This window comes from Euleptes europaea, chromosome 4 (genome assembly GCF_029931775.1).
Source record: "Euleptes europaea isolate rEulEur1 chromosome 4, rEulEur1.hap1, whole genome shotgun sequence".
Lineage (NCBI taxonomy): Eukaryota > Metazoa > Chordata > Lepidosauria > Squamata > Sphaerodactylidae > Euleptes > Euleptes europaea.
Genome location: NC_079315.1, coordinates 72,963,028 through 72,983,024, shown reverse-complemented (window position 1 = coordinate 72,983,024; position 19,997 = coordinate 72,963,028). Strand labels below are relative to the sequence as shown.

At 42.1% G+C, this 19,997-nt stretch overlaps 1 protein-coding gene across 1 annotated transcript in view; it reads left to right on the top strand.

The window, feature by feature from the left end:
* FER (FER tyrosine kinase) overlaps window positions 1–19,997 on the top strand; it is a 176,119-nt gene that overhangs the window by 55,710 nt on the left and 100,412 nt on the right. Inside the window, exons 10-11 of the mRNA XM_056847980.1 lie at window positions 15,783–15,875; window positions 19,612–19,815. Coding sequence (XP_056703958.1) covers window positions 15,783–15,875; window positions 19,612–19,815 — 297 coding nt within the window. The remainder of the gene's footprint in view (window positions 1–15,782; window positions 15,876–19,611; window positions 19,816–19,997) is intronic.

Here is a 19,997-nt window from a genome sequence, read left to right as displayed (position 1 = left end):
ATTTAACACAGAGAAGATATCACTGCGTGAATCAACTCTGTAGTCTGTCTGTTCCACAAGTAGGGGCCGTTTTGTGGGTTGTTTTCATTTTGGTTGCTAGATGGTGGATTCAAAACAGCTTTGCAACCATTCTCAAGCAAGCTACACACAGCAATTTGTCAGCATGTACATATGCTCATCTAGTCTGCAGTTTGTTAAATAGATCATTCTGATCCAACTGACAGCTGGGTCATGTGACTATGCTGGCATGAACCGGTTTGATCAGCCAGAAGTAGGTTTTCTGGATGTCTCAGCTACTGTAATATGATCGGATAGAAATGAGTGTATATATGTATATAAGTTCATGCATTGTATGCAGGGTTGTCTGTTAGGGCAAAGCTGATGTCTGGCGAAGGAGTTTCTTTCTGAGCCTTGAGAGTAACTGCATATGGACTGTGTAAATATTGTAAAATAAACTGTATATAGCTGAACTGGTGTGGAGTGAAATCACTACCGGAGGGACTCCTGTTTTCAGCTCACCACTGCGCGTCACAATTTCCCTTCATTACACATTCCATTTATTATTGAGAGCCAGTGTGGTGTAGTGGTTGAGAGCAGTGGACTCTAATCTGGAGAACTGGGTTTGATTCCCCACTCCTCCTCATGAAGCCATCTGGGTGACCTTGGGCTAGTCACAGTTCTCTATGAACTGTCCCCACCTACCTCACAGTGTGTCTGTTGTGGGGAGAGGAAGGCAAGGAGATTGTAAGTCGTTTGAGTCTCCTTAAAAAGGTAGAGAAACCAACTCTGCTTTTCCTCTTTCTCCTCCACACTCAAGGATGGCTGGAAAGAAGAGGTAGGGGGAGTTTTCTATGCATTTCTATTCTTAAAGGTGTAAAAGAACAGCTGCTAGAAATGCCCCAACTGCTTTGCTATTAGGAGCCCAATGATGCCTACAAATTCACCACACCTTTCAAGGTATCCTTGGGGCTCTAACAGCCAGCTGGGAGGAGCGCTCTTCAAGTTGTGATGATGGCTGGAAAGGGAAGTACTCTCTACACCTCTTGAGCAATCTTCGGGGCTCTAACAGCCTCAATGGGTCTCCTTAATGATGGAAAAAAAAGTGGGACTGAGAAAACTTGTAAGGATGGGAAATCTCATTTCCCACTCTTCCTCTCTCCCTGTTGCTGGAACTAGAAATGCTGCTGGTGGGCTCCAGTAGGATCATAACTGCTGTCACGGCTGCATCCTCCTCTCCCATAATAGTACTTCCTCTCCTACTGTTGCTGGTGCTTTGGTTCTTTCCCCCAAGCCTCCTGCTGCTGTTTTCTGTTGCTATCCTTGGATGCTCTTTACTTTTTGGGTATGAAGTGGCCACCACTTCTTTTTTTATGATATGTGTGTGGCTTCACCATTGCCTGTCTCAACCATGCTGATGCCTGCCTGCCATGCTTGCTTGCCTCAATTGCGGTGGTTCCTCTCATTTCCCCCACAGCCTTCCTCCCCACTTGCTTGCTCAGTTACCTCCCTGACGGCAGCAGCACCACTCTCAGCCACTTTTCTCTATCATTTCCTCCCATTGCTGCCACCTCCTCCCACCTTTTCTTTTTCACTCACTACTTTTCTCCCCCTTAGCCCCAGCACTGGTCCCAACCTCCCTCTTGCTCTCCCACCACCCCTTCTTTCCTCAGTCTGATCTCACCACCGCTCTCCTCATCCCTCTGCCTGTCCAACCCTCTCCTTGTCTTGGGCCTGCACATGCAGGCAACCCTCCTTGCCTGGCCCACATCACCCCCTTCTTTGACCAGTTCTCATGGAAACACAGCTCCCTTGACTCTAGAGGTGCTCAAGGAGGATGCTCTTGTTGCTGATGCTGTTGGCGTTTCAGCTTGACCCACAGGTCTCTCAAGCACCACACTGGCCCTCAGCTTACTCTCTCCCTGGGAAAAGCCTGACCAAGTGGCAAAAGTTGTGTGGTAGCAAGTTACTCAAGTGAGTTGTGTGGTGGCTGTGGCCAGGCCTGGCTAGGTCAGCCAAATGTGTGAGGGCTTCCAGATGAGTTTCATGGCATCAAATCATAACCACCGCTGTGCCAGGATTAGCTGTACAGATTGTGGGCAGCAAGTTGCCCTATGATTACTTCTGCCCCCCCCCCCCCCGAGACTTCTCTCCAGGGCTCAAAGGAGGGGAGCAGGAGTGGCCTTGGATAAAACATTGAATAATGAATTGGAGAAAAATGTATATTCTAAATATATTTTACATAGGAACATTTCAGTTTCTACTGTTGGTATTTAAGAATTATATTACATGTTTGAAAGTATTGCTTGAAATATAATATTTAATATGAAGCTTGTGCTGCAATATACATGGCTGCAATATACATGGCTTGGCCAGAATTGTAATGAGGTACTTCCTTTGTAGTGCATATGCTTTTTTTGAGATTAGGTTATCAGTTTCTTCCGCAATGCTTGTGTAAAGTTGCTATAGTAAAGGGGGAATTTCATTTCCTTCAGCAGATGAACAGGCTATCCCCGTTCACTTTATGTAGGTATCTTTGCCTGTGGGGGGAAATATCCCAAGTGGTGTGATTTATGTTCATTGTGGATAACAAAGGACAGAAAAACAAAAAGCCTCTCAAACTGAAAAATGAACATCTCAAGAAATTATTTTTATGTTGTTCATATGAGCTTCCATATATGAACAAAGTGATCCTCCAAACCTCTTCTGTGAAAAAAAGATCCCTGAATGGGGTGTTTTAACAGTGCTATCCTATGCATATTTTCTCCTGTTTAAACCCATTGATTTCATAATCTTTTATTATGGTCTGATAATATTGGAATAGTTTCCTTATACAAATACACAAACACAAACCTTTATTGGCATAATTACGATGCCATAATAATAAATCCATATAAAATTATACAAATACAAGACCACACATGAAGTCATTGTTCCAGATATTTAATTCTTTTCTGCCTATCTAAAAACATCTAAGGGTTATCCTGGGGAACATATCTTTTAATATGCTGGAAGCACATTTACTCGTTTCATCAGCATTTTATGATTTGTGTGCGGCTATCATTCAGAATTTCTGACTTGAGAGAGTGCTAGAAAAAGTTTTCTTTATCTGCTTTCTCCACCCCATGCATAAATTAATAATCCTTCATCGTGCCCCCCAAGTTGCGTTTCACCCCCTAAATTATAAAGTCCTGAAGGCCTCTTCAGCCTCTCATAGGAAATGTGCTCCAACCTTTGAACCATCCTAATTACCCTCTTCTGCACTTTGCAGTATCTTGAGATATAACCATAACTCTACACACTATTCCAAATGAGGATGCACCATCAGTCTGTACATGGGCATTACAGTATTGGCAATTTTATTTTCAGTTCCTTTTCTAACAGTCCCCTGCATGGTATTTGCTTTTTTCATTGCTGCCTCACATTGTCAAAATTTTCATCAAGGTGTCCACTACAACCCTGTGATATCTTTCCGCCTCAGTTTCCACTAGTTCATACCCCATTGGCATTTATTAAAAGTTAGAATTTTTTTTGTTTCAGTGTGTATCACCCTGGCCTTACCTGCACTGAACTTTGTTTGCTATGCTGATGCCTACACCTCCAATTTGGAGGAATCCTCTTGGAACTTTTCACAATCAGAATAATTTAGTCTTATACATAGACTTGACCACTATGCTGCTTCCCACAATTCTGGTCGCTTATGAACAAACTAAATAGCACAGGTCCCAATACCAGTCCTTGTGGGACCCCATTGCCAGAGTGGTGTAATGGTTAAGAGCAGTACACTCTAATCTGGAGAACTCGGTTTGATTCCCTACTCCACATGAATCCTGCTGAGTGACCTTGAACTAGTTACAGTTCTCTCAGAACTGTCTCAGCCCCATCTACCTCGCAAGGTTCCTGTTGTGGGGAGAAGGGAATGTGATTGTAAGCCATGTTGACACTCTTTAAGATACAGAAAAGCAGGGTAGCAAAATCTACTCTTCTTCTTCGTTGCCCCCTTCCTTCCGTTGCAAGAGCTGTCTATTTCTTTCTGCTTCTGGTTGTTTAACCAGTTTTTAATCCATATGAAGACCTGTCTTCCTGCCCCATAACTTCTAAGTCTTTGAAGTACCTTGTCAAAAGCCATTTAGAAGTCCAAGTATATAATATTCATTAGAACACCTTTGTTCACATGCTTGTTAACGTTCCTAAAAAGAACTCCAAAGTGTTGGCATGGCGTGATTTCTTTTGTAGAAGCCATACTAATTATCTTTCAAAGGTTTTGTTCCTCCATGTTCTTAATAATTTTATCCTTCATAACATGTTTAATAACAGGGTATTTATCCTAGTCTTCATTCTGTATTTACCTTCACCCTGCTCCTGTGTGTATGCTTTATTTTGAAGATTTACAGACCACCTTTCAGTAGATCAGATATTTTAAAACATTGTCAACAACAGCAGCTTAAAAATAGAAACAGAAACCATCTATATGAAATAGTGAAACAAAAGCAAAAATTTAAAACGACATAAAATAGATGGCATGAATATCAGTCCTGTATATCCATCATATGGCTTTTTTCATTGATAACCACAAGAAGATGAGGTGCTCCTTTCCTTTCCTTTTTTTTTTTTTTGCATTCCTCCCCCTTACCCCCAGTCTCATAAGCTTATGTTTTGGCAAGCAATTTCTTTGGTTTTGAAGCTTCAGTTTTTAAAAGAAGTGAACAGTTGGCTTTTGGGAACATAGTCTTTCTCAGCATCCTGGATGTGTTTGGTGCCTGTATGAGTGAATGCCGTCTGGAGACTTCTTGAAATGCTGTTTTGCTTTTTCTTAATGTTGGTATAAATTAGGGTATCTATCAGTGAAGTTGCATGAGTTAGTGTTAAGAAAGACACCAACTTCTAGTGATGGCACTAGCTTGGCAAATAGTGAACCATTATGAGTGAATCCCAGGCATTCCCTGAAGTATGAGCCAGTCTCATAATGAAATCACCTATAACCAGTCTTCCTTTCTGCCAGTTTTCCCTTTCCCATAAGTTATGATAGGTCAGAACTGACAGCATGGAGGTGGAGGCCTCATATTTAAGGCTGGATGCTCTTGCTGAGTATCTGATAATGCTAGGAAACATTGGAACTGTAAATTTCAGCGTGACATGTCAAAGATCTGTATGTCACGATCCCCAACAACCATGGATACTCCATGTGAATATCCAGACCTTATAGGTTACTTCTCCATCTTCACTTCCTGTCTTTGTTATCAGTCTCTGATGTTGGCCATCAAACCTCCATGTCACTAATTCTCCATTTACCTTTGCAAAACAATTTGAGCAAAGAGAGGAAATGGCTGGGAAGACTGACATTGAGCTCTCCCAGCTTCATGAGCATCCAGCATTATAAGCTGGGAAAGGACTCTCTAAAAAACCCCAAAGCTTCTCCACGAGAACTTGGAAAGAATAAGCTAATTATAAACCCAGTGTGACCCTTACCCATTACTACTTACCTTGAAGGCATAGTCTAAATTTTGTATGGATTGTGGGAAATAACTTCACTGCTTTATTTTAAGGAATTCTTTTTCCTGAATTATGTTAAAGTGTGTGAAGACTTTTCCAGCTGCATTTTCCATGAGTTAGTGTGTACTTGACAGAACATACTCTTTGGAAGTACCAAGTTTGTATTTTTTGCTATAGCGAATGAGAGACTTACACCATCAGTTATCCTTAGGTCTCCCCAGGTGCATTTCATCATCAGCTCTTCATTATGAGTTTGGTCTTAGCCCAATAGAAGCTCGTGCCTGGCTACGCACCTTTAATTATTGGTTTCATCTATTTTTTGAGGCCCCGGAGGATAGCTTGGTAAGCTTAACCCTCAAGGACTCTTATAAGGCTCCCTGGCTCCAGCATTTTGAACATAAGCTATCACTTGTAAATTTGAAGGTGGAAGACCTTTACTCTTCTTATGTAGATCAATGTAAAAAACCTGTGGCCAAATTGATCTATGCTAGCAATAAGAGTTACACTCATTTTGATGCTTGGAGGACATGTTCTCCACTTGCCCTGGGCCTGTTATCTAAGGGTAATCTTCCTTCCTATATAGATTCTCTGGTTAGTCCAAAGTTATGTAGAACCTTTATGCATTCAAGATTTAATTGCCCTTTTTCAATGGTTTTGCTGGGCTGTATGTTAAAGATCCCTTTTTCAGACCGGCTGTGTCCCTGCCCTCTTCAGTCAGTGGACTCCTTGGTACATATCCTTTTGCACTATCCTTATATATACCAACAGTGTAAAATAGATTACACCATGTTTTAACAAATGGTCCACATCTTCCCGAGCAACTTCGCAGCAAAAGGTTCAGTTCCTCTTAGAGGACTCTGACCCTCAGCGTACTTATTTTGTTGCTTGTTTTTTGGAGGCTGCAGAGAAGAGACGAAGTTGTCTTTAGGAACTGGCAAAAAGTCATGAGCCCAGAACATAAAAGGAGATGGTGGAACACATTGTCAGGTATAGGTTAGCTTAGGACAGGGGTGTCAAAGATAAGGCCTGGGGACCTGATCCGGCCCTTAGAGTGCTGTTATCCAGCTCGTCAGCCGAGGCAGTCACACCCTCCCCACCAGTCCTGATCTGGGCTGGTGAGCCCACATGGCCGATCTGGGCTGATACATATGGCGCTGCCTGACCAAATGACATTTATGTCATATCCGGCCCTCGTAACAAATTAGTTCAACACCCCTGGATTAGGAGGTCTTACCTTGCTAGGTATAGGTTCAAAAAAGAAGCTGTCAGTGTTGAAGGTAAAGGTTGAAGTACATTTGAAATGCTAACAGATGCAGTAAAACACCAGTAGTTTCTTCTAACTGGCAAACAAACCTTTGGTGGTAGCAGGTTGTCAGGGTCAAGAGTATGTTTCCTCCCAAAACTCTTGTCCCCTGGGTTCCAGAGAGGTTTTTGTTAGTGAATCATTTTTGTCTCATCAATGCTTTTGTGATTTGGCTGACTCAGTGTAAGATCTACATATTTGCAGAAATATTCTTTGCAAGTTATCTCTGTGGATGTGGGTTGGGTTGAAATTCCTAAAGTGCCAGGGGAAGTCATGTGTTTCTTTTTATATCAAGTAATCAGTTAAAATTTGGCTTAAACATGCTTCGAATTCCAAGCTACATAGATTTTTGCAGGCTAGGGTAGGTTGTTCTACTTTATATGTAAGTCTTATGTCGCACTTTTCCATGAATTACTTTCTTCCTTGACTTAATTATGCTCACCAAGTGAGGGTGCCTTGTACAGAGTTTTTTAAGCATCCTGGTTGGCTCAGGTTTGTTTCTGAACAAATGTTAAGTTTGTACCTGCTGTATTTAACTTGGGATTTTAAGCTGCTTGCTTCCCATGCTCACATATTATCTGATAGACTACTGACTAGACATTTTTTTCCATTGTGAAGCTTTTCTCATATGTGCCTCTTACATTTTGTACATCTATGAACCAACTGTTTCACTTGCTTATAGCTTTATTAGCACAAAACAGTCTGGCTTGATATTTCCAACATTACTCCAAAGCCTTAATGTAATTAATGCCCAATTGCTTTGAGACTTTAATTGCAGAAGATATAAGAATGTTAGAATTTTTTCACTGACACTTTCTCTGTATTTTCAGTTTGAAAGAAAACTGATAAAGCTTCCTAAGGAGGAAATACATCATCCTTTTTGCTAAGTAGCTAAATTATAACAATGGTCAAAGTTGATATGTTTGGACACATATCTGTTGCACATGCTTGTGTATTTAGTGCTCTTACATGCTGCCTTTTGGGCTTGAAATATCCCCAGGATGGCTAATGACTTAAAATCCAGAATTGCAAACTGTGAGTTTAGGTTGTTTTTTTAATTTTTGGTTTTTTAAGCATCAAATTTAGAACAACATGTAAATCATCTGGTACAGCAAATCAATGCCATCCCTCAGTTTAGTGCAAAAGTTTTCCAGAAATTTCTCTAAGTTGCTCTAGAAGACTTTGGAGATAGTGCTATTTTCAGCTATATGTTTAAATATGACTATTTTTGTGCACAACTAAATATTAGAAATAGAAATATTTAGTGTTGTGAAGATTCACCTGGTCATAAGCTATAAGACCAGGCTTGTCAAGTGACCTGCAGAGGCCACTTGACACCTGGAGAGGAGCTCCTTGTGGGACCGTTTCTGTGATCCCTTCCTTCCTTTGATTTCCCAGCACGCAGCCCCCCGGGGCTCGTCTGTTTATCGTGATTACTTCCCATGGCGGCTGACAACTAAAGGATTTCCTTCCTTCACCCCTTGGGGCGGACGGCGGCTTATGGCCAACTAATGGGCTTGACCCAGAAGGCGGGACTCTGACCCCCTCCTTTGATGGGACTCGGCTCACACTGGTCGATGGCACGGTCCCCTTATCACAGTTGAAAGCCCCCTTTTACCCCTCCCTTTTGCTTTCCTCCCCGGGAGGGTCAGCAAGTGAAACGGCATTTTTCAGTCACACACACAAGAAACAAAAGGAAAAAAAGGTTTAGGCAGGGAGGGGTTTTGCACAACAGGCAGCACGTCCCAAGACGGGGCATAACATTCAGCCATCTCTCATTCATCTGAAGGATTCCCACCCCCCTTTCTTTTCCCCCTTTCCCCGTGCTCAATTCCACGAACTCACCCGGGATCACGGCGTGTTCTTCCCTTGAGCCTAGTGGATTCAACCTCCTTTGGGCAGGCGTTCAGCAACAATCCACTGGGTCTACCTGTGCGGGGAAAGACTGGGTTCCCTCCCAAACAAAAGGTTGGGTGCGCGCTGGGAATCAGATTTCCCCACTGAGGTTTCTCCAGGAATCTGCCATGTGAAAGCCGACTGTTCTAAAAGTGAATCTGTCTTCCCACAGAATTTTTAGAGGCCAACCTTCAGGCGAGTCTCATCTGTTCGGGCCACCAATGATGTGAACTCCCTAATTACCTTAATATTCAATTAGGCAATAAAGGAAGGAGGTTGATTGAGCTTGTGTGTGTGTGTGTGTGTGTAAAGTGCCGTCAAGTCACAGCCGACTTACGGCGACCCCTTTTTGAGGTTTTCATGGCAAGAGACTAACAGAGGTGGTTTGCCAGTGCCTTCCTCTGCACAGCAACCCTAGTATTCCTTGGTGGTCTCCCATCCAAATACTAACCAGGGCTGACCCTGCTTAGCTTCTGAGATCTGACGAGATCAGGCTAGCCTGGGCCATCCAGGTCAGGGCTTGATTGAGCTTACAGCTGATTTATTGATCAATAAGAGCCAAGTGAGCCAGAATGACAGACGAACAGCTCTGCACTCCGCTCACCCCGAGGGAGGGGCAATGCAAGAGGTTATATAGACAATTCACATTCCAGTGACATCCAATGTAGCTTGTCACTGCACCGCCATACTCTCTACAGAGTGGGTGGGCATTGTTACATTACTGAACAGAACTCTATTGTTCTTTGGCTAGGGAGAAATGAAACTTAAAGAGGAGGGGTAGGTGGGAGTGTGTGTGTGTGTGTGTGTGTGTGTGCCTGCTTGCTTGAGGCTACAGAGAGAGGGGGGTTGAAGGCTATCGGAGTCTTCCGTTAGCAGACAATGGAACTTGTGAGCATGTTTGGTTGCTATGCAAGAGGCACCAAAAGAGGGGCCATTTGGAAGCTGCTTCTGTAGGTATGCATGTAGCCTGCGTGTCTGAACGTGGTTACTCAATCACATCAGTATCCAAGTATGCTGCTAGTCCCATGGTGACTGTATGAGTCTAGTTTTGTCCCAATTACACACTTATTTACTACAAAACATGTTTTTAATTTTTCATGACCACTCAGATGGCAAAAACATAGATGTGTTAAAAGAGTTCAGCAGTTTGCAGTGCTCTGTTCTGTATTTCCAACACAGGCATACACATCCCTTATCAGTTGACTGGCAGTTAACGTACTATGACCACAGTGGATCCCAGATTGAAAAGTTTGTAGAATAAGTCATATCGAAGCACAGTTAATAACAGTTTCCCTTGTTATGCAAATTAGAAACTGATAGTTTGGGTGGGTGACATCCAATGATGGCTTACTGAATAAGGGTTCTAGCACAGGCTGCTTTACATCTGGAGGCATCAAACCTTCTCTCACTTAGCAGTGTAAAATAGAAAATAAGGGTTACCCTCGCCCCCCGGTACTACTTTTATAAGTCACCAGGAGCAGTCTCCAAAAGACAGTTGGCCAGCTTCACTTAGCAGTAGAGCTGGAAGGGGACTGTAGTTCCACCCACGATGCTTAATGCAGGAAATCCCAAAGCTAGATCCCTTCCAGCCAATGTCTATTCAGCCTCTGCTTGAAAATCTCCAGTGACAGAGATTTCCCCCTCCCCCAGTATTCCATTAGGAAGTGTCTCCTAATGTTCTTCTGAAATAGTGCCTTGTGTAAATTAAGCCCACGAGATCTAGGCCTGTTTTCTGGAGCGGCAGTAAACAAAGCTTTCCCTCTTTTGTCCCATCAGGTATTTTCAGAGCCTGATTATGTCTTCTGTCAGTCTTTTCTCCTCCAGGCCTAAGTACACTGACTTACTTCAAAATTTCCTCAAGCCCCAACCATCTTTGTTGTTCTCCTTATTTCATTTTGGCTATTCCACTCACCCTAATTCGATGCCCGCAGGCTCTTCCCCAGATCTGCCATGTGCTTCAGGAAAGTAGGCAGGGCCATTTTGAAGGCAGAACCATTGACTGACTGCCTTCATACAAATAAAGGGCTTTTTACCCAGATCCTCTCCACCACTCACTGGAAAATGATCCAGGATCACCTGTGAGCTGGTTGAGGCCAGGGAGAAGCAGAGCAGCTGAAGTAGCACCTGAATCAGCTGACAGGTGATGGGCTGGAGTATGGGGCAGCAGAGCACGCAGCTCAGCTGACCAAGGAGGAAAGGGAGCACCAGCACCCAGATAATTTGGTCAGAAGGGAACATGGGGCAGCTGTGGCACTACCCCGATCACCTGCATGTGCAGCAGGGGGAAGATAAGCCAGGAGTAAAGCACAGGGGGCTGCTGGGGTGGGACACAGATATGCCAGGGCAGGGGGCAAAACACCATGTTTTACTCCCTTGACCATCTGTCTCTCTTTCTCAAGTCAAGCACTTCTCCAGTTTACTCCTTACCCCATGTTTGAGGAGGAGCTTAACTTCCTCATGCTGGGCCTGGATTGCTGCTGGAGACAGAGGGAGAGAGAGATGCCAGGGACAGTAAGACACTGCAGTTCTTCCTCCACCTCTTGGGCTAGTGTGAGTTGCCGCCAGCAAGTGGCCTGTCAAAACTTGGGGCAAGTCCACAGGACACCAAATCCAAGGGTATAGCTGGCTAGGATCAGATATTAGATAAGAGAGGACCAGATATTAGCTAACAGAGCCTCAGTGTGAACATTGACATTCCCTAGAATGATAAAGCCGGGGCTAGGCCAGTGTGATTATTTCAGATAGGGAAACTGAGAGTCAACAGGGTGGCTGATACATAAGCAATCCCTCATTTGACTTGATCTCAGCACCAGGTGCAGAATCTCATAATCTATAGACTGTTGAACAGGGTTTCTGATAATAGAGATCAAATCTTGATAAAAGTATGGCAGCACCACACCCCTTATTGCCGTGTCTCACCTGCTGGTCTATCAAGAAATCTACTGGACATGGTTATGATAATGCAATTTCCTTTGTCAAGTCAGCTCTTGCAGTAGATTTTCAAAACAGCTTCCCTGTTTACTGTGTAAAGATACCGAAGCAGATGAATTTTGAAAGGTATACATTTTAATAATCCATGGAAAAATGCTTTTGGAAGGGTGATGTACATCATTGTAGGCAAATGGTTATGATGGATTTTAGGAAGTGTTGTCTTTGGGGGGAAATGTTAGTATAAAATCAGTGCATTACTTGAATTCATTTTGAGGAGGCCTAATTGGGATGCACAGATTGTTTCTCGTCCCTTTCCCCCTCAGTGATATGAGAAGCAGTCATTTAGCTGCTGCTAATCCCTAGGACTCATTTAGCTGAAGAAGACCCTTTATCTTGTCATTACCTGAGGTGCGTGAAATGAGCTGATCATCCCAAATCCTGGCAGACCTAGAAGCAAAATTAGGCACCGTATCCATGGTAATGCAGTGAGCAGTTTTTAAAGTAGCCATATAATCCAATGATATAAAATCGACCTGCCAGTGGACTCTAAGCAGCCTTTTTATTGTTGGACAGATTGTAATTTAAAATTAATATGCTGTGTTGTGTAGACATAAGACTAGTAAAAAGAATCAGATGTTTTATTTGTGAACATCCTTGGATGTTGGAATAGATATTAACTGTTGGAATAGATTGGAATAGATATTAACTGCTGTGTTCTGTAAGATCATATTGGTGTAGAAGTTAAAATTGTAACTGTTCTCTTTTGTTCTCATTGGTAATCTTTGTGTTCCATTATGACACAAAATTCAGCATATTGAACAGTTATGCAGTTGAAGCTTCTCTGAAATATCAAAAGAAAAGGATTTCAGTCATCCTGGACAGTTGCTGAATAGTACAGCAGAGAAAATATCGTTTGAACAAGCTTTCAGCTCACATTGCCTTTCAGTATGCTGTGAAATCATTCAGTGAGAACCCTGAGTGAATTGAGGGTGGTGATGTCACCCACTGGGGTTAATACATGTGAATGCATTGCTGTGTTCCATGATGTTTCAAGCACATCACTGCTTTGCTCCCTCCTTCCCACATGGGAGGAGGTCGTGAACCGCAGTTTCACTGATCAGAGCATTGGTATTCACGGGCACCATCTGGCTACTTCAGCACCTAAGCTGTTCACCTGGATCTTCTGCTAATGTCCTGTTTATGCTTCTGTGGCCAGGTGTGGGAAATGACTTTAGCACAGGGAGGGGCCGTGGCTCAGTGGTAGAGCATCTGCTTGGTATGCAGAAGGTCCCAGGTTCAATCCCCAGCATCTCCAGTTAAAGGGACTAGGCAAGGAGGTGATGTGAAAGACCTCCGCCTGAGACCCTGGAGAGCCGCTGCCTGTCTGAGTAGACAATACTGACTTGATGGACCAAGGGTCTGATTCAGTATAAGGCAGCTTCTTGTGTTCATGTGTATTTAAAAACCCTTAAGAATACAAAATTAAGATGGTGGTGGTTTCTTCTATTGTATAATGAGAAGGTGAACAGCAGCTATTAGCAGTGTTCAAAAAAGTTGTTTCCATTTTGTTTTGGTATTTCAGGAATGGCATGATGATCATTATCCTTGGGGGTATTGATACAATTTAGAGAATCTGTTTCAGGTACTATGGGAGGGGGGAGGTTGGAAATATCAGTTATCAGCAGACCTGACCTTTCCTCTGGAGCCATTGGTTTTCAGTGGGTGTTAGACCTGGTGTCCAGACTCTGGAGGTTAGGCCTGCTGTTACTGTTTTCAGTGGGTGATAGACCTGGGCTCCAGATGGAGGCCAGGTCTGTCAATTCCGATATCCCACTCCCCCGCCCCAATTACCCAAAACAGTATAAATACTAACAACTTTTTGGAGTAATGATAATCATGCCCTTTGTGAAATATAAAAAAGAAATCAAAGCAACATTTTTTTGAAGTGCCCCCCCCCCCGAATAGCAGCTGTGCTTCTTTTCATCGCACAGCACTAGAAGAAACCAGAACTCCCACCTGAGCTTGATGGGATTGAGAAAATTTGGGATCTTACAAATCTTTTTTTTTTTTTTAATTTTATTTATATAATTGAAAGGGTACAGGAAAAAAAAGGAGGGATTAAACATGAGTATAAAAACAAAACAATAATAAAAAATAAGCTCAATTGTATGTTAAGAGACATTCTCTATACTAAGAAAAAACTATTACATAATGTCATTCTGTTACTGCTTATATTAGTATTCTATTGTATGAAGGTCTAAAGTTACATTACAATTGTGTATAACAAGTTAAATATTACATAACCATCGTGTTACATTCAATTAACTGGAATTCATATAGGTATAGAATGACATCCACTTATCATGGAATTGCTCTGTAGATTCAGTAGATTTTAAATTAATCTCGAAAGTCATCTTAGCCATGCTAGCATATTCCAATAGTTTTTCTTTCCAGTCTTTTATTTCGGGTATGTGGGTTTGTTTCCAAGTTCTTGCAAGAACTGTTCTAGCTGCGGTAGTAGCATATTTAAAAACGTCCTGAAATTTCGAAGGTAGGGATCTTACAAATCTTATCACTGTCAGGACTCCCCAAGGGAAGCAAAAAGAGGATCACTTTATGGAGGAATGGTGGCCTTTAATCGCCTTTTTTGCAAAAAAGCCTTTAAACTGGGAAAAAACAAATACAAAAAAATGTGTCCATAATGATGTTATAATTTGTTAGTTTCCTAGTGATATTGAACAAGCAATGTAATGGGGTGGGTAAGGAGTAGAGTGGATTTTTATTCATTGTAATATGAAAGATGAAAAGTTAAAAAGAGAAATGTTGAGCTGAGATAAATTTGTTTTGCAGAGGTTTACAAAATTAAGAACTTTTTTTTTTTTCCCCTGTAAGAGTAGTCCAGCAGTGGAATTGGCTGCAAAGGGAGGTGGTGAGCTCCCTCTCTCTGGCAGTTTTCAAGCAGTGGCTGGATTAACACTTGTCAGGAATGCTCTAGGCTGACCCTGCATTAAGCGGGGGGTTGGACTAAATGGCCTGCATGGCACCTTCCCACTCTATGATTCTGTAAATTAGCTTGGATATTTTTCTTTTTGTATTACTAAAACAAGCATTTTTTGAAGTGCAAAAAAGAATGCAAAGGAGGCATTTGGAATAGATTGAAGTTGGTTTGGCCAAGAAACAGGTTATCAATTTTAGAATTACAATAATTAACTGTAATTCTATTATAAATTGTATATAGTAGCTACATTGTATTGGGACACTGCTGTTAATGACCCTTAACACTTGTCAGTAGGAGAAGGAAGGCAAATGGAAGGCAGGTGTACTGAAAACCATGCAACAAATAGAATATAATGCAGTGTGTTCAACAGATGTTTCTGTCTTTTCTTGTTAGCATCTGTTGTATGCTTCTGTGGGTCTGTGCATACATGAAAACACTTGTGTTGAGAAGGAAAACACAAATTTAACTCCTTCATAGCTAGTCTGAGCTCTCCATTTGTCAGCTGCTCTTTGCAAGTGGGAATAGGCTTTATTTAAGTTGTTATTTATCTGATATACAGTCTGTCCATAGTTGTATTTTATAGTAATAATTAGTTGGATTCACAAAACAAAACTAACAATACAAATCCATGCTACTCCATTGGTCTGTGGAACTGCAGATGTTTTTGCAAGTCTTGTTGAAACTGTCCAGAGTTACATCTAAGTAAGCAAGGGAGGTCCACACATTTGATGCCACTGTCAGAGGTAACCTGCTCTTTGAAGATATCTTCTGTTGGTGAGCAAACAGAGCAAAACCTCCATGGAAGATTTCAGGGGGCATGGAAACGAAATAAATAGGAATGTCTGTGAAACCTTTGTCTAGCTCACTGCCATATGTTCTCCTAAAATGAGACTAGGTATGTCCTAAAGGCCTAAAGTCAAAGTAATGAATCTTAATTTCACTACTGCATTTTGTATATTGCCCAGCTGGCAATTCATGGTGCTTTTAAACTATCCAAAAGTTTGAGGCTAAGAGTAAAGTTATATATGCAATTAAATTGAAGGTGCTATAGTGGAATTATTAATTTCACCTCATACTTTTGATGAAACTCCATATACTGTACATACTTAATTTGCAAAGGTTAGCTGGCTTGATTTCTGATAGTCTTTTCCTCTTGTTTCCTAGGATAAGAAAGATAAAGTTTCCAGGTTTGATACGATTCGGCATTCCATTGCTGGAATGATAAGATCTCCAAAGTCAATGTTAGGCACTTCATCGGTAAGTGCATACTGATATTGCATTATTCCGTACTTTCTAAGGTTAATAGTTTTCTTCAACTATAATTTGTGCAAAACGTCTTCGTAGTTGCAGTGAGATTATTAGAATAGCTAATGCTTGGAATGGTAAGGTACCCAGAACACTCCCTGATTTGTTATCTACTATATTGCATCTGAAAGCTTCCAGATGTTTGTGTGCTTTTTAAACTGGAGTATTCCTATTTTGGGTTTAAATTTTCTTATTAGCTAGTTACATTTTCCATCTTGGCTTTCAAGTGAGGAAACTATCCTGCAGAGATAAGCTGTCATAATCATTTTTTCATTTTAATATTTTTCTGCAAACCTGGGGTCCCACAAGTTCTATCTCTGTGGCCCTGATCAACGGGTTTAAGTATCCGAACATTGAGCCACAGTTAACTAATGGAATATACAAGCGGGGGACTCTCAAGAACTTGTGGGAGCCACCTCATTTCCCCCACCCACACTATTTTCTCTCTCCCTCCCTGAAAGCCACCATAGTCTTTCTCCTTTTCCTGCTTTCTTCTCTCCTTCAAACCCAACAGCAAACCTACTTTATCTGCCCCCCATATTAAGCTTTCCTTCCCTCACAGCAGCCTCTACTATGGGAAAAGCATGGCCCAGTTGTGTGGTTCTGGCCACTGAGTGAGATCCACTTGCATGGTAGAGAAGCCAGGAGGACTTGTGGGGGTACCTCACTTTCACTGTATTCTCCTCCCTGCACTATTTCTTCTTTTCCTCCTCCTGGCAACCTCTGTATTCTGTCTCCTTTCTCCACCTCATTCTTTCCATCTGAGCCAATTACCAACCTACCTTTTATCTGCCTTTGTTAGCCAAAATGCTTGGTTATGAATATTATGGGGAAATTAGTGTTCAATAACCGGCAAGGGCATAACCTAGGGATCTTAACCTGTGTTTACAGGAGTCCAATCCGAGACCCAATAAATGAGGCGAAGGCAAATGGATTTTAGTTTCAAACGTTTACTTATTAATAAAATATGTGCACAAGCACTCGAATATCATACACATACCAACATACAGAGTCTAGGAGCAAAAGAGAGGAGTAGAGAGACTGTTGCCAATGTGGCAGGTTATACTGCAACTGTCTTGAAGCGGAGTTGTCCTGACTTTCGTAGGCGAAAGTACTAGGAAAGTGGGGCAAGGAAGAAGGGTTCCCGGAAGCTCGACCAGCGAGTCGGGAGGGGGGGTTGTGACCAGGCTGCGCAAAACCCAAATCACAGAGTGGCGGCAAGGAAGCCAAGGGAAGACCTAAGGTACTGTATGGATGGTGGGGACCCCAGATATACTGTTTTCTGGGGGTGGGGTGATTGGATTACCCTCGTGCTTCCCAAGCTAAAACAAAAGGTGACAAAGGGATTAATGTTCGGCTGCCGGGGTGGGGAAATGGGGCAATTGAGTAAACTATGCTGTTTCCATTGATTTGCGCAATTCCGGGAGGATCGGGAGTTGCTTGTAAATGGGATTACTGCTCATACACAAAGACGCACATTGCTGTCTCCGGGACGCGTCACTTTGCATAGCCGGAGGAATGGTGTTTCGTTTTTGTCTCAACGTCTCTCGATGGCTCGCTAATCATGCTGATGAGGCAAGGGGATGGGGGGGTGTTGATGGTGATTGGGTGCTGACAGCTCCCTGCGAGATGGCTTCCACGGGAACGAGGGCACACAGGAAAGTAGATTTCCTCTGGTTCACTTGAGGGGTTGACCTGTCCTCTGCTCCTTGACTGCCTGTTCGCGGGATGACGGGGTGTTCTTTCCCAGGCGGCTTTAGGCTTGCCGCTTGCTCTGGAGAGGCAGAAGCACGCATCAGCTGGGGTTGCCATGACCAGTCTGGGAAATTGGCAACCCATTTCGTAATACCTTCCATCTTCTGCTATATCAATATTTATTTACTTCATTTATACAATTTTTCTATAGTGGGGGCCAAAGCACTGTACATCAGTTTCATTTCCTCCTTTTTATGCTCATAACAATCCTGTGAGGCAGGTTAGGCTGCAAGTATGTGACTGGCCCAAGATCACCTAGTGAACTTCCATGGCAGAATGGTGATTTGAACCTGGGTCTCCCAGACCCTAGTCTGAAGCTGTGACCTCTACACCAAAATTGTCCATCTCTTGGCACAGGCTGCCCACTTAAATGACCATGGCCATAAAATATTAACTGGAGTGGGATCATAGGGAACATATCACCCCGGTCTTGTTCTCCTTACACTGGGTTGCTACTAACCTTTAAAGCCTTGTATGTCTTAGGGCATACGTTAAGGACTGCCTATTCCCATATGATCCTGACCTGGTTAGCCCCAGGCTAGTCAGGTCTCATCAGATCTCCGAAGCTAAGCAGGGTCAGTCGTGGTTAGTATTTCGATGGGCATCCTCCAAGGAATACCAGGGTCATGACGTGGAGGCAGGCAATGGCAAATCCCCTCTGAACGTCTCCAGTCTTGAAAACCCTATGGGGTCGCCATAAGTCGGTTGTGACTTGATGGCGCACAAAAAAATCCTATATAAACCTACTCAACTCCTTGGTCTTCAGATGCCCTGCTTCAGGTGCTCCCATCATCTGAGGTTAGATGGGTGGCAATCCGAGAAAGGGCCTTCTCAGTTGTGGAACCAAAACTTTGGAACTCCTTCTACAGGGAGACTAGTCTGTCTCCCTCTATTGCTGTCTTCTGCCAGCAGGTGAAGAATTTTTGTTTTGCTTGATGTTCCCTCATTAACTGTCATTGGCCGTCCTCCCTGTTTGTTTGTTTCTGTGTTTATATTTATATATTTGTATTTAAGTAAATATATATTACGGTCCTAGACCAGAATGATATTGTTGTATTAACTATTTTATATACTCTTATCTGTATGATCAACATTGCTTTGATTCTTTGCCACCTCAGGACCCTAAGCTGGTTGAAAAGGCGGCATACAAATGTTTTCTATAAATTTCAGTACCAAACCCAGGCCAGGAGCCAGATTGATAAGTGTCCAGATAATGTTTCATCCAAAAACATGTATTACAAGACTGCTACATGCTTGATCACTAAGTCCAGCAATAAAATCTTTGATAGAAGCCCCAAATTATCCAAACTGATAGTTCTTTAAAAGGTAGTTTCTTTAAAAGTTGTTTCACAACACCTTATTTAAGCATCTGAACACCATTCATTCTCTCACAGGCCTTGGCAACCTCAGCCAGGCCATTCTTTTTAGCCCTCTTGCTTATTCTATGGGTAAAGTGATATTTCATAATGCATTTCTTTCTCCTCTACAATCTTTTTGATTTTTGAATTTTTAGAATGTACATGATTGTCTTATTTAGCTAAAAAAATTGAAGATGAAGTCTGCTGGTTACTAAATACTGTACACCAATAGACTGGATTATTCAGAAAAAAATTAAATGCTTTTATAAAATATATCTTCCCTCTCTACATTTAAATAACACTAGTCAAACTTTTTAAACAAAATATGGTTTACCCCAATGTCTGTCCCTTTCCTTTCTCAGTTTTTTTCTAATGCATGACTCTGCTTGTTCCTCTTAAAGTAAGTATTCAAGAACAATAGACTTGCTTAGCTTTATAGCTCTTTAGTTATGTTCACTTTAGTTTGCTGATGCACAGTATTGAGAAAGATGTGAAATAGTTGATCTATACTGCACTTAGAATGAAAATTAAACACATAAACTTGTATTCACTGATTTTCATAATTTTTCCCCAAGTTCTTTGATGTAATATCAACTAGCGAAAAACCATTGGCAGAGCAAGATTGGTATCATGGTGCAATCCCAAGAGTAGAATCGCAAGAGCTATTAAAACAGCAAGGAGACTTCTTGGTGCGAGAGAGCCATGGGAAGCCTGGTGAATATGTCCTTTCTGTATTTTCAGACGGACAACGGAGACACTTCATCATACAGTATGCTGATGTGGGTTTGTTATTGTGTTGACTTTTTAAAAAATATTTAATTTACATGCAACCGTATAGCATAACATATAGCATAATTTATTGCTAAACCTCCTGAAATTTTAAGTTTTTGTCAACTAAGATTAAGAACGCATTATCCACAAGGGATATTTCTGATAGTTATACTGTGTTGACTCAGAGTAT